The 15,934-nt window shown below is 42.3% G+C and overlaps 3 protein-coding genes across 3 annotated transcripts; all 3 read left to right on the forward strand.

Annotated features, from left to right (window-relative positions):
* The first annotated feature begins 301 nt into the window (after window positions 1-301).
* Window positions 302-3,888, forward strand: LOC311055598 (nuclear factor 7, ovary-like). The gene has a single exon (XM_084071851.1). It carries the CDS (start codon window positions 450-452, stop codon window positions 1,845-1,847), a length of 1,398 nt encoding a protein of 465 aa, XP_083927977.1. The 5' UTR covers window positions 302-449; the 3' UTR covers window positions 1,848-3,888.
* Window positions 3,889-6,297: 2,409 nt separating this feature from the next.
* Window positions 6,298-9,467, forward strand: LOC311054538 (E3 ubiquitin-protein ligase TRIM35-like; the record flags this gene model as incomplete). Its single annotated transcript, XM_084070550.1, has 2 exons — window positions 6,298-7,800; window positions 9,431-9,467. The coding sequence occupies exons 1-2, from the start codon at window positions 7,025-7,027 to the stop codon at window positions 9,465-9,467; spliced, it is 813 nt and encodes a 270-aa protein (XP_083926676.1). The 5' UTR covers window positions 6,298-7,024.
* Window positions 9,468-10,100: 633 nt separating this feature from the next.
* LOC311054539 (E3 ubiquitin-protein ligase TRIM35-like) lies at window positions 10,101-15,629 on the forward strand (the record flags this gene model as incomplete). Its single annotated transcript, XM_084070551.1, has 4 exons — window positions 10,101-10,161; window positions 10,650-11,144; window positions 11,866-12,676; window positions 15,605-15,629. The coding sequence occupies 4 exons, from the start codon at window positions 10,101-10,103 to the stop codon at window positions 15,627-15,629; spliced, it is 1,392 nt and encodes a 463-aa protein (XP_083926677.1).
* Window positions 15,630-15,934: the final 305 nt, after the last annotated feature.

The raw sequence follows: 15,934 nt of genomic DNA on the forward strand, positions 1-15,934 counted from the left end.
GTGTGTGTGTGTGTGTGTGTGTGTGTGTGTGTGCGTGTGTGTGTGTGTGTGTGCGCGCGCGCGCGCGTGCGTGCGAGCAACAGGTCTGTGGTGTGTCAAAGCTCTGCCCCGCTACCAGACTCAGCTGAGAGAAATCAGGAGACAGAAATAGAAAGTGTTGTGTTGTTGTTAGCGAGGAGTGTATCCTTACACTCCTCACTAATGACACGGACAGATGATAAGATTCACCTTCAGATCAAACACACAACTTCCAGTGAGGGAGGACAGGCTGTCTTTCCACAGCTACAGGAGGGGATACTGACCCAGACCACTGAAACCTGCTGCTGAGTTGACTAATGGACTTTTAACCAGAACCGGGATTCACTGTGAAAGTAAACTACAGGGAACCTTCTAGAAGAGGGAGTGTTACCACGACTGACCGAGTGTTTGAAGCTTCACTCAGATACAGAATGGCTTCCAAATCGTCTCTAGAAGAGGGCTATTCCTGTCCTGTGTGTTTGGACATCATTAAAGACCCTGTTCTCCTGTCATGCAGCCACAGCTTCTGTAAAGCCTGTCTGCAGGAATGGCGGAGAGATAAGGAAATAACAGAGTGTCCAGTTTGTAAGACCAATAATTCGATGGATCCACCCCTGGCTCTGAAGAACCTGTGTGAGGCGTTCATACAGGAGAAAGATCAGAGAGCTTCAACAGGGTCTGATGGTCTCTGCAGTCTGCATGCTGAGAAACAACTGTTCTGTCTGGAATGTCGACAGCCAGTGTGTGTTGTTTGTCGCGATCCCAAGAAACACATCAACCACAGATTCAGATCCATCGGTGACGCTGCCCTGGATCACAAGAAGGAAGTCCAGAAATTGCTGAAGCCTTTAAAGGAGAAACTGGAGGTCTTTAATGACGTTAAAATGCACTATGACCTAGCAGCAAAACACAATAAGATCCGGGCCTGGCACATAGAGATGCAGATGATGGAACAGTTTCAGAAGCTTCATCAGTTTCTACAAGAGGAAGAGGAGGCCAGGATCACTGCACTGAGGGAAGAAGAGGAGCAGAAGAGTCAGATGATGACGGAGGAGATTGAGGGTCTGGACAGAGAGATGTCTTCCCTTTCAGACACAATCAGAGCCGTAGAGGTGGATCTGAGAGCTGCACACATCTCGTTCCTGCAGAACTACAAGACCACAGTGAAAAGACTCCAGTTCACACTGGAGGACCCACAGCCGGTCTCAGGAGCACTGATAGACGAGGTCAAACACCTGAAGAACCTGACCTTCAGAGTCTGGGACAAGATGAAGGACATTGTCTCCTACACTCCTGTCATTCTGGACCCCAACACTGCTCGTTCATGTCTCATCCTGTCGGACGATCTGACCAGTGTGAGATATGGAGAGAAACAGCACCTTCCTGACAACCCAGAGAGGTTTAACTGGTGGTATGATGTCCTGGGTTCTGTGGGATTTAACTCGGGGACTCCCAGCTGGGATGTTGAGGTTGGAGACAACGTCAACTGGACAATAGGTGTGTTAGCAGAGTCTTATCAGAGGAGGGGAAACGGAGGGGGTCAATTCTGGAGAGTAGGGTTACGTGAAGGTAAATATAAAGCCATGGCCTCATCGGGGTTATGCACTGTCATCTCATTGAAGCAGAGCCTCCAGAGGATCAGAGTTCAACTGGACTGGAACGGAGGAAAGCTGTCATTCTCTGATCCTGATACTGACACACATTTATACACCTTCACACACACTTTCACTGACGCACTCTTTCCATACATTAACACTGCTAATAAAGTGCCTCTGAAGATGTTACCGGGGAAGATCTGTGTGACTCTGGAACAATGTAGTTACACATGATGATGATGATGATGATGATGATGATGACAATATTGATGATGACAAACTATCCAGACTTTATTTATTTTCAGTCTTTTTATGCTTTTATTGATAGGACAGTAGTTTGACAGGAAATAGGGAGAGAGAGATGGGGAGTGACACGCAGCAAAGGCCGTCGGTATCGGGGGAGCGCCACGCGCTGTCAGGCTACAATGAGCCTAGGTGCCCGGACCGCTACGCCAGCCACTCGGGCAGACTATCCAGACTTAAGGGCCATTCACACTGAGCACTATAACTATAAAAATATAGTTTAAAAAAAATATACAATGGTGAACAATAGTTATAGTTATCGTTATAGTGCACAGTGTGAAAGGCACTATAATGACTAATCTGGATTGGATTTCAAAGCTTTTTCAAAATGTTTTACGTTTAAAATTTTGTTTTCACAATTTTCTATTTCACAACACAAGGTGCTGTGAGCTTGTAGATCTGCTATTTTTGCTATCAATGCTAGAGGGCTAAGCACGAAGAGTGCAGGCACCTGTTGCATTTCTGGTTTTATTCTTCTCCACCTGACGCTTTTTGTAGTTCTGGCTACTTCGCTTTTCACGAAACTTGGCAGAATGGTAAAGGGTCATGCCAAACAGCCAAGAAACAAATCTTATTCCCATTGGCCAAATGGGGGTGCTATAGCAATCTCTTGAAAAATGTATGTATTCTGTTGTCTTATTGTGCATACTGCATATTGCTTGGCCACCAGTATTGCTTGACACAGCTATGTTTTTTAAATTTAAATGTATTTATAATGTATCTTTGTAAGTTTAGGTCCAGGGATGACACCACATTTTTGTTTCTCAAGTTCAAGAAATTTGGGAATCGCTGGTTTAAGGTATAAATTAAATAATAATTTATAATAATCTTATTTTATAATCGATAATCTTGAGGAGTTGGGGTATTTTACTTTGCAGCCTACTTCTATACATTTTTCTCATTAATAGGCCTATAGATTAATCTGATTTTCTTTTTTTATTCATTCTCTTTTTATTTTGTTTGTACAGAGACAGGAAGCTGAGGGTAGAAAGACATGCAACGCGACTCCAACTTAAAGTGGAGATCAAGGATCAACTTTAATAGTTTATTCAAATAAAAACAGTTGTTCCCAAAATACGTAGGCAGGTACAAAAATGATTTCTAAAGGCTATCATTCTATCATTGCGGATAATTGTTGCAAGTAGTTGCATGTTACAAGTAGATACAAGGAGTTGCATTGGTGTGGATTGGCCTTAGAGCCCAAACACAAACTCTCATGATGAACTGAGAAGGCAGGACATCAACACACATGCTCACACTGATATAAAAAGGCTAATGAACGTGAAATTGTTGACACAGGGGAGTATAAATAGACAAGGACTAACTAGATACAGGCGCACTCAACTAGACAATCAGCACAGGGATGGGCTCAGGGACTAACAGGACACAGGTGACTATATGGTTAACAATAATCAGGGTGGTGAGACAAGACAAGACAGGTAACAGCTACAAGGGCAGACAGGAAAACACCAGAACAAAACTACAAAATAAGAGGCACAAGAAACACCCTGGGGAATCAACAAACTACCAGAATTACAAGACTAATACAGAACATACAGAGCTACAGAAACAAGACTAAAGACACTTAAACCAAACAGGAAACAAGAACAGGACAGAGACAAATAAATGTCTACAGCTGAAAATATTAATGTCCAATGACAAAAAAGCGGCACAGGAACAGACTGTGACACTATATTCACCTCGCCAACCAATGACTATTCACCAACTGGTGCACCAAAGTCATTATCTTGACATGTTCTCCTGATATGCAATAATTCAACAATATGAATGATCTACCGGTATGTGTGTTGCTTTGTGTTTATCAAATTCACTCAGATATCTCTGATGGCAGTTGCCTGTCAGGTTCAGGGTTGTCAACTCTCACGTTTGGTGTGAGACATGAACTTGTTGTGTCACAAATGGTTTTGAGGTCCCTTGTTTTGATTGAGTCAGTCAACACATTCATCCTCTTATGTACTGTATGTTTGTATTGCTTTAGAATAAAAGTGAGTGCACATCCCTGTATCAGCATATTATATACACATACACCATAAAGGATAGCAATGGAAATAAGCTCCCAGCTTCTTTGTGTTTTTATCATTTTGATGATGGTGGACTGGCGCCTGTTTGTACTGTAGCCTACACATTGGCATTGTCAATAAAGATGTCAAAGTCAAAGTGTAAACACATACGTACATACATAGCCTACATACGTACGTACGTACATACATACATACATACATACATACATACATACATACATACATACATACATACATACATACATACATACATACATACATACATACATACATACATACATACATACATACATACATACATACATACATACATACATACATACATAGTTAACTGCATGGTGTTTCCTTCCATGATTTTGTAGATGTTAAATAGGATACTATGTTGATTTAATACCCCATGTTTGCATGGATTTTAGATTGGGAATTCAAGTTCTAAAATCCATGCTCTATGTAAATAATTCAATTTGTTTTAAGCTTAGCATTTTAAAGCTCTTAATTTTACTCTGTATGATACTTGTGGCATATTGTCACTGTCGGGCAGAGAACAGTTTTCTTTTTTTTTACATTCATTTATAAATCAGTGGTATTGAACACCCTTTACATCTGTGTGTGGGTTTTACAAATAATGAACCAATGGAAAGTATTAAAAAAGGGCCTCTGGCACCTCCAACTCCCTTGGATCCAAATTGTCGGACCATCAATCTAACTCCAACTTGTGGAGTCAGGTGGTTTGTCCCCCATTGATTAGAATGACGAACTCCACTTGAGCTGTATTTGGTTAAAGGGATGATAATATAAGGACACATTCAAGTATCTGACAATGTATAAAGTCATATACCAACTTTGATGAGGCAATATTGTGTTTTCTTTTCATTTCCTGAAAAGTTAATATTTTAGACATAGCTGCCCGACAGCAGAGATATACTGTATATTTTCATTTTTTAAGAGTTATATGATTTCAGTCTAATACTGTAGAAGCGATTCACATCCGTATAATTAATTGATAGCTTTACATTTAAGGCCACACACATTGACCAACACAGCACACTGCAAAATAAATATCTCACGTTCATGGTTCGACACACTGGCTCGTTCATGGAGGAAGTTTGTGACGTAGGACGCAAAAAGGACACTAGTGCGTCTCAATAATTCTACTTCCGGCAGGCTTCCGGGTGCTTCAAAACGCCACTGAGCAATTTCATTGAAATGAATAGCTGGGGGCGGGGCAATCCGCCCTTTAGTTATCTCTCTCTCTCTCTCTCTCTCTCTCTCTCTCTCTCTCTCTCTCTCTCTCTCTCTCTCTCTCTCTCTCTCTCTCCCTTTCTCTCTCTCTCTCTCTCTCTCTCTCATGGCGGCTGACTAGGATACAGCATCAAACTAGTTATGACACTGCATTCCTTTAAACCCTGCCATGCCCTTCATTATCTAATCACTCATCATCACTCATTATGTTCGTGTCTGTTTTGACCATCAAGTTTATATTTCTATTGTTCCATTGCCAAAAAAACCCTGATCAGCAGGTATGTGACTTGCATGGCTGCCTCTGCCGTTGCTGTGTGAAAGAGTGAATGTGAGGCCTTGTAAAGCACTATGAATGAAGTGCATTCTGAGATGATAAAAAATAAACATTGCTTTTTCATGTTGTTCTCTGTATTGTACCCTGCCTATATCCTTCTATGAATTCACAAAACCTGTCTGTCTGTCTGTCTGTCTGTCTGTCTGTCAGAACAGCCTAAAATGTGGCATGTGTGTCCCATGTGACCCGGAGGAGTGCACTAGCAAGTGGCAAGTGGAAGCTGTGCTTCTCTACACTGTGCAAGAGCATGACGACAAACAGCATCTTCTAACATGTCAGAATTCATCCAATCTCCCGATGGGCCAATCAGGAGTGTCAATGGGTCCTCAGTCTTAACCCCCTGTACACTGCACGAAAAACTCCACCCGAACATTTGGCAAAATAAATTAGCGAAAATCACACACACGCACGCACGCACGCACGCACGCACGCACGCACGCACGCACGCACGCACGCACGCACGCACGCACGCACGCACGCACACACACACACACACACACACACACACACACACACACACACACACACACAAGCACAGATTAATACCACAAGCAGACACACATGCACATGCACCGTGTGTCCATGAGCTAACCTGTTTTCCCATAAATGCCTTGTGACGAAGACATCAGACCACAGGATTGTTTGACAACATACCTGAAGGCTTGAAGCACAAACAAGGAGTTTCCTTGTGGGTCAAAGCTCCACCCAGATTCATCTGAGACTATAAGATTCACCTTCAGATCAAAAACCCTATTACAGTGATGAGGACAGACTGTCTTTCCACAGCTACAGGAGGGAATACTGACCCAGACCACTGGAACCTGCTGCTGACTCTGACAGCTGAATGGACTTTAACAAGAACCACTTTCACAGTGAAAGTAAACGTCAGGGAACATTATAGAAGAGGGAGTGTTACCACCTGATTTCCTGTATTGAGCAGAGTATTTGTAGCTACACTCTGAGACAAAATGGCTTCCAACGCATCTCGCCCAGACGAGGATTATTCATGTCTTGTGTGTTGTGACATCTTTAAAGATCCTGTTCTCCTGTCATGTAGCCACAGCTTCTGTAAAGCCTGTCTGCAAGAATGGTGGAGAGAGAAGGTAATAAAGGAATGTCCAGTTTGTAAGGAGAGACATTTAGTGGATCCACCCAGGAACCTGGCTCTGAAGAACCTGTGTGAGGCCTTCATACAGGAGAGACATCAGAGAGCTTCAAAAGGGTCTGAGGTTCTCTGCAGTCTGCATGCTGATGAGAAACTCAAACTGCTCTGTCTGGAATGTCAACAGCCAGTGTGTTTTGTGTGTCGAGATTCTAAAAAACACACCAACCACATTTTCAGACCCGTCGATGAAGCTGCACCGGATCACAAGGAGGAAGTCCAAAAATGACTTAAGCCTTTGCAGGAGAAACTGGAGGTCTTTAATGAAGTTAAAACAAACTATGATCAAACAGCAGAACACATTAAGGTCCACACAAGACACACAGAGATGAAGATGAAGGAACAGTTTAAGAAGCTTCATCAGTTTCTACAAGAGGAGGCCAGGATCACTGTACTGAGGGAGGAAGAGCAGCAGAAGAGTCAGATGATGAAGGAGAAGATTGAGGGTCTGAAAAGAGACATAGTAACCCTTTCAGACACAATCATAGCCATAGAGGAGGATCTGAGAGCTCAACACATCTCATTCCTGCAGAACTACAAGACCACAGTGGAAAGAGTCCAGTTCACACTGCAGGACCCACTGCCGGTCTCAGGAGCACTGATAGACGAGGTCAAACACCTGGGTAACCTGACCTTCAAAGTCTGGGACAAGATGAAGGACATTGTCTGCTACACTCCTGTCATTCTGGACCCCAACACTGCCTATCCATATCTCATCCTGTCTGATGATCTGACCAGTGTGAGATGTGGAGAGATACAGCAGCTTCCTGGCAATCCAGAGAGGTTTGAGAGCAATTGCCGTGTCCTGGGTTCTGAGGGCTTTAACTCTGGGACTCACAGTTGGGATGTTGAGGTTCGAGACAATACAGACTGGAGATTAGGTGTGTTAGCAGAGTCTTACCAGAGGATGGGAGACAGACAGGGTCCCATTTGGAGCATATATTTCTTTGAAGGTGAATACAGAGCAGAATCCTCACCAGGATCAAACACTTCTCTCTCATTGAAGCAGAACCCCCAGAGGATCAGAGTCCAGCTTGACTGGAATGAAGGAAAGCTGTCATTCTCTGATCCTGATCCTAACACACACATACACACAGTTAAATGGTGCATTTATATATATATATATTTAAAGGGTAATAGCAATGTATTATATATATCTACAGTATTGTGTTGTGCTCAAGGACAGTCAGCATGTACCAGCGTCTCCTAAAGCAACACTCTGACCTGTGATGTCATTGATGTCATGTTATGACATCAAGATATGATCATATCTACTGTCTATAATCGATTGTCAGTAATTATGAAGTCACAGACCACTAGTGTCCATTATCTTATTATACATTTTCATGTAATATCAGTATCCTACTATAATTCTAGTAACCTCTGTCTGTAGTGGTGGGTGAGTGAAGCTACCCGGTTCTCCTCAGTGGCTGGACCAATTGCTCTGATTTTGCACACAGCCATTGACCATTACCATCTTAACTTAACTGTGAAGCCCGTTTTTCAATTTCATCAAATCTCAGCTTCTTATTAGCGTTTATGTGTCAAACAATGTCGCCTCCCGGGTTGCCAGATCATATCCCCCCACGGATGCATCGACCGGGTATGGTCTAGTTAGTAGTAATGCTATCAATGATAACATTTCTATTTTAATTATGTTAATGGTAATGGTTATATTATAATATTAGGGGTTTAAGTTACAGTATACTGTACATGAAATCAACAGTACTAATGTTGAGGAGTTAGTGTCCTTTATTATAAAATGTACCAGACTATGACGTTGTACTCCTACGTTTCATCATAAAATGTAGAATCAACACTTTGGATTAATCTCAAAAGGTTTTACTGAACAAATGTATTCATTACGTGTTTTTTACTTTTTTCTTTTCTTGTGGGTCTAAATGTTAATTTATACTTTGTCAACATGACCCTTTTTATAATGTCACTTGACTAAACAATGTGCTTTAACGCAAAAGGTGTTAGCTGATATATTCAGCTGAGACTAGTCATTTTCTTCCATGGGGAAAAAGGTGTGATTTTGTTAAAATAAATATATAACACATACAGTAGTGTGATCAATACATTCCCAATACCTGATGTATAAAAAATGATTAAAACCCCTCCCAAAAAAAGTAAATGCATCTGTATGTTTTGACATTTATGTTGTTGTTTTTTTGTTATTTTTCACGTCTTGTCGAAAGCATGCCAATTTCAAAGAATTAGAATTGTCTATTATTCTTGGGGTGGGCTTTACAGGGTTAACTGTAGGTCCTAGCTTCCATGACTTTGTAGTTCATGTACTTTGTTGATGTAATGCTCCATGGTTTGTATTGCATCTCATTTGCATCTGATTTTAGAGTGGGAATTCAAGCTCTGAAATCCATTCTCTATGAAAATAATTATATTTGTTTTAAGTCTAATACTATAGAACAGGACATCTACTGTACTATTTGTATAGATAATTATGCCTTGTTGTGTTTGTACAGCAATTGTGTATTGTTACTGTATGAATTGATAGCTTTGAATTTGAAGCCACATCCAAGAAAAGAAAAATACATAAAAAAACATAATTATGCAAGTGCATGGGGGTCCACTTGCAATATCCTCAAGGCCCACAGGTTGAGAACCACTGGACTGGCTGATCAGCTGGTTGCTGCGTCTGGCTGACTACTTAATAATGTGTTATGTCATTTTGGACAGACATGTGCATTCCCATCTTGATTTGTGTTCCCAGTCTGGTCCTGTACAAACATCTGACAAAAAGACATTAATGATCAGAATCACTTTATCACAGCTATCCCCCATTGCCCTCCCTGTACCTTTTCATACTGTACATGCACACTGACACCAGAACAATCTCATCACTTGCACCATACACAACAAAGGAGAATGGTAGGAGTGTGCCTCCTGGTGGAGATTTGTGTGTGTACCTTTCTAGTGTTAAAGCTTGTACTCTTAAATGCATAGATGTATTCCTCACAGGGTTTAACTTATTAACTAACACGCACGCACGCACGCGCGCGCGCACGCACACACACACACACACACACACACACACACACACACACACACACACACACACACACACACACACACACACACACACACACACACACACACACACACACACACACACACACACACACACACAAACCTTCTAATTGTCTATTGTTGCTGTAGAAGAATTGATAGCTTGCAACATCCAATCTATTGCAAATGCTATTTTTATCCACACATTCCTCAGGTCCTGACGGCTGCAACTCATGACTTGCATCGGGCCAATCACACTTTGCAGTTTCCCTAAAATGTCTGTTTGCATTAGCTACATAGACTGACTGATCAACTGGTTGCTGTGCTTTTCCTTATACTAATATAAGAGCTGTATTATGTCAATTTGGACAGGCATGAGGGCTGCTGTCATTTACATTACCACCCTGACTTGTGTTCACAGTCTGGCCCTGGTCTGTAAAAACCTAAGTGACACAAGGGCAAGGCCTCAAAGGGTTAATGTAAGGCCTGCACATTGTAAAGCATTTGGAATGGTTAAAGTCCACTGTGAGTTAAAACATATAATATATTATCTTCTCTCTTCCAATTAAATGTGTGATGTAAATCCAATTAAATGTGTGAAGCATACATGTATTACATTCAGTGTGTGTGTGTGTGTGTGTGTGTGTGTGTGTGTGTGTGTGTGTGTGTGTGTGTGTGTGTGTGTGTGTGTGTGTGTGTGTGTGTGTGTGTGTGTGTGTGTGTGTGTGTGTGCGAGAGAGAGAGAGAGAGAGAGAGAGAGAGAGAGAGAGAGAGAGAGAGAGAGAGAGAGAGAGAGAGAGAGAGAGAGAGAGAGAGAGAGAACTTTGTAACAGGTCTGTGTGTGTCAAAACTCCATCCCTTACCACACTCACCTGAGAGAAAGCCGGAAGCAGAGAGGTTATTATTCTTAACACTCCTCACAGACCAAACACACAGAGAGACGGACGATAAGATTCACCTTCAGTTATCTCTCTCAGAAGAGGATTATTCCTGTCCTGTGTGTTGTGACATCTTTAAAGATCCTGTTCTCCTGTCATGTAGCCACAGCTTCTGTAAAGCCTGTCTGCAGGAATGGTGGAGAGAGAAGGTCATAAAGGAATGTCCAGTTTGTAAGGAGAGACATTCAATGGATCCACCTAGAAACCTGGCTCTGAAGAACCTGTGTGAGGCCTTCATACAACAGAGACACCAGAGAGCTTCAACAGGGTCTGAGGTTCTCTGCAGTCTGCATGCTGAGAAACTCAAACTGTTCTGTCTGGAATGTCAACAGCCAGTGTGTCTTGTGTGTCTTCATTCAGAAAAACACATGAACCACAGTTTCAGACCCATTGATGAAGCTGCACTGGATCACAAGGAGAAAGTCCAGAAATTACTGAAGCCTTTACAGAAGAAACTGAAGGTCTTTAATACAGTTACCAGTAAGACTCCCTAATCGGGAGATAAGCGACCGTAGGTCACATGTATATGTAAGAGGGTCAGCTAAACAGGCATGGTGGTGTATGGCAAACACGTGCAAGAGTGTGGTAGAAATGAGGTATAGAAGGAGGCGGCAGTGTCTTACCAGGAATGTTTGTCTGAAGTCCTGAAAGAAAGAAAAGCTGCGGGAAGGTTTCAGCAGTCGTATGGCAGACCAAAAGCAAAGGTGTGCAGGCAAGAGCTGTTGGTGTGTGTGTGTGTGGTGTGGGAGAGAGAGTGTGTTTATAGGGGAAAGGAGGGATTGTTTGTGGGGGGCAAGCCCCCGAGTTACGGCATTTTATGTGAGCTGCAGTGGCAGGGGGTCCTCCACTGGGGGCGCCACCACTTTTGCATCCGTTCTGGAGCACCAGGAGTGGGTGGTCCCCGGGAATGCCCCGTGAGCAGCCCCGTTGGGGTGGTCATTTGGTAATTTGTCCACATGTGCTCATTTTTTACACTTGGGGGTCCCCGAGGCAGCTGGGGGTCCCTGGAGCTCCGGGGGTCCTTGGAGGGTGTAGTTTGGCAGGTAAGGAGTGTGTGTGCAAAATGTGGCATGGATCGGGGCAATGGGTGCGGAGATATGAGCAGGGCAAAAGTGTGACGTGTGTGACGGAGTGACGGAGTGACGGACGGACACCTGGAGCAGCTTTCTGTAGTAAGTGCGACCTACGGTCGCAAAAACAGACTATGATCAAACAGCAGAACACGTTAAGTTCCAGACCCGGCACACAGAGACACAGATGAAGGAACAGTTTAAGAAAATGCACCAGTTTCTACAAGAGGAAGAGGAGGCCAGGATCAAAGCACTGAGAGAGGAAGAGCAGCAGAAGAGTCAGATGATGAAGGAGAAGATTGAGGGTCTGAACAGAGACATATCAACCATTTCAAACACAATCAGAGCCATAGAGGAGGATCTGAGAGCTGAACACATCTCATTCCTGCAGAACTACAAAACCACAATGAAAAGAGTCCAGTTCACACTGCAGGACCCACAGCCGGTCTCAGGATTACTGATAGACGAGGTCAAACACCTGGGCAACCTGACTTTCAGAGTCTGGGACAAGATGAAGAACATTGTCTCCTACACTCCTGTCATTTTGGACCCCAACACTGCCTATCCAAACTTCATCATGTCTGATGATCTGACCTGTGTGAGATGGGGAGAGAGACAGCAGCTTCCTGACAATCCAGAGAGGTTTGACCAGTGGCAACGTGTCCTGGGTTCTGAGGGCTTTAAATCAGGGGCTCACAGCTGGGATGTTGAGGTTGGAGAAACTACATCCTGGGAAATGGGTGTGGTAGCAGAGTCTTGTCAGAGGAAGGGCATTGGGGGTCAATTCTGGAGAATAGAGTTGTTTATAGGTAAATACAAAGCATGCTCCTCAGGGTCAGTCGCAGTTCTGTCAGTAAAACAGAAACCCCAGAGGATCAGAGTCCAGCTGGACCACAATGGAGGAAAGCTGTCGTTCCATGATCCTGATACTAACACACACATGTACACCTTCACACACACTTTCACTGACACTCTCTTTCCATTCTTTTCGAATCTTCGTAATCTCCCTCTGAAGATTGTACCTGGGAAGCTCAATGTAACTCTGCAACAACATAGTTAGACATGATGATGATGATGATGATGATGATGATGATGATGATGATGGTTGATGATGACAAACTATTGAGAATTTAAAGGGGAATGTTAATCAGTGGTAAAGGTCATTATTATAATGTTGGAGGTATAGCATAAATTAAATGATCTCAATAGTAACTAGAAAAAGTGCTCCTCGGAGCACAACTCTCCGCTGTTGGGAATGTTGGGAATGTTCTATCTGTATAAGTGTCCTATCCGTCCTGTCTGTATAAGTGTCCTATCCCTCCTGTCTGTATAAGTGTCCTATCCGTCCTATCCGTCCTGTCTGTGTAAGTGTCCTATCCAATTGTTACAGTATCCGCCATTTCTCAACCATTTCGTGATTGTTCCTGTCTTACCTCACTCTTACCAGACTTGTGTTGGGAATGTTGGGAATGTTCTAATTCTTATGTTCTAACTGTCCTATCCATCCTGTCTGTATAAGTGTCCGATCCGTCCTGTCTGTATAAGTGTCCTATCCGTCTGTATAAGTGTCCTATCCGTCTTGTCTGTATAAGTGTCCTATCCGTCCTGTCTATGTATGTGTCATATCCCTCCTGTCTGTGTAAGTGTCCTATCCCTCCTGTCTGTATAAGTGTCCTATCCGTCCTGTCTGTATACTGTAAGTGTCCTATCCGTCCTGTCTGTATACTGTAAGTGTCCTATCCGTCCTGTCTGTGTAAGTGTCATATCCCTCCTGTCTATGTAAGTGTCCTATCCGTCCTGTCTGTGTAAGTGTTCTATCCGTCCTGTCTGTATACTGTAAGTGTTCTATCCGTCCTGTCTGTATAAGTGTCCTATCCGTCCTGTCTGTATAAGTGTCCTATCCGTCCTGTCTGTATAAGTGTCCTATCCGTCCTGTCTGTGTACTATAAGTGTCCTATCCGTCTGTGTAAGTGTCATATCCCTCCTGTCTATATAAGTGTCCTATCTGTCCTATTTGCCAATTATGTATCAGCCATGCAGCCATTTCGTGATGGTTCCTGTCTTACCTCACTTTGGCGGTGGCAAAGACACCGCCAAAGTGACGCCATGTATTTATACAATATTTCACCGTATTGTCACGTGTCACGTGAGGCTTGACCAATCGGTGTGTCATATTTAGAAAGTGAAAACAAAACTCTCCTACGGAGAGTAATAATGTTAAGAAGTGTTGGTACTTCAGACTTTTATGATACTTTTACTGTTGGACTTCTACACAGTTTTATCACCTCTGTGCGTGCGTGTGTGTGTGCATGCGTGCGTGCGTGCGGGGTAGCTGAGAGAGCAGAGAGACATGCAACATTATAACCATAATGGTCCACTCTGTGACTATTCCAACCAGTAAACTTATTAAAATAATTCAGCAATATGGCTGATTTATTTACTCTGATTTCTGATGTTGTTATAGATCTGAAAAGAAGATTGTACAGTATGTGAATAAATCATTTTAAATAAAATAAACATCTACCACACATCTCCTGTGTGATTTCTGTTCCACATTTATAAAATATTACATTTTATGTATATCATGGTAAGCAGAGGTCAATATCTTAACTATTACAAAATGTTTTATGAAACCACAAGGGGTGAGATATATGAACTGTGCCAGTAAATTCAAGTGTGTTATTAGACTCACTGATAATACAATGATAACACCATAACAAAATATTAAAACTGGCTAATTGGTCAAACTAAATGTAAAGACCCAGTGTGTTTCTGAGATGTAGACATCTGAAGGTATTGTAGGTCTAAATTTATACTATGTCACATGACACTTTTTAAATGTAATTTAATTGACAATTGACTAATATTGACTGATATTGTCAGTTGAGAATAATATTCTCAACTGCCAATATCAGTCAATATAAGTCAATTGTCAAAATGACATATTGTGTCATTTTCTTCCATGGGGAACCTTAGAAATACATTGAAATAACAGCAGGCTACTTACATTGATATCAATTGATCTAACAACTACAACAATCTAATCCTTGAATTCACTGATGTCAGAGTGGGGCCATTTTGTCAACACTTTCTATGACCTGTCATAGAGATATGATCCCTGCCCGGCAGTGCCTGCTGAATATCAATTGTGTCATCAGATTAGCATGTCGTAAAAGATAAGACACTTTCATCCACTCGTTGATGTTTGAAGTGTTTTAGCATATTTCTAATTGTGAAAATAAGCTATTAAAAAAAGTGTATCCATCTGGTGCTATATCAAATAGCTCTATATTCTGATAGTACTCATTACTATAGAGTGTTTGTTCAGTAACAGGAGTCTTCATGTCTCTCCAGCTCTTTATTAAACAGAACATGTATTTTCAGGTCAAGATACTTTCATCCCTCTGCTGGATGAAAGGAAATGTCACTATTATTTCACTTCAGTGTAAAAGAACAGGGTACAAATGTATTTACAAACAATAGGAAATGGGAGAATTGTCCATCGAATCCGATTATGACATCCACTTACGAACAACACACACACACACACACCCACCCACCCACCCACCCACCCACCCACACACACACACACACACACACACACACACACACACACACACACACACACACACACACACACACACACACACACACACACACACACACACACACACACACACACACACACACACACACACACACAGTATGAAAAGGTTCCTCTTCCATCTATTCAAATTGATTACTTTCATAGACTGACTGATCAGCTGGTTGCTGCGTTTGGCTGACTGCTCTAAATAGTTAATTACGTTATGGTCATTTTGGACAGACATTGTCAGCCACTATCATTTACATTGCCTCCCTGATTCCCAGTCTGACCCTGTACAGACATAACTGACACAAGGCATTAATGATCAGCACCATGTATCATAGCCACAACCCCCATTTCCTTGCACAATTTCACTCATGCACACAGCACCACCAAAACATGTCACCACAGGCAGCACACATACTGTACACAACAGTGGAGGAGGGAGGAATGTGCCCCCGGGTGGAGATTTGCTTCCTACTGAGACCCAATTTCTAGATACATGTATTCCTGACAGGGTTGAACTTATAAACTATCACACTTGTTGAGCTTTGAAGTGGTTGATGTGTCTGTCTGATAGATGCTTCTATCACCAAAGTATACACATTCAGTCT

Source organism: Gymnoscopelus microlampas (assembly GCF_963454915.1).
Source record: "Gymnoscopelus microlampas genome assembly, chromosome: 11".
NCBI classification, from domain to species: Eukaryota; Metazoa; Chordata; class Actinopteri; order Myctophiformes; family Myctophidae; genus Gymnoscopelus; species Gymnoscopelus microlampas.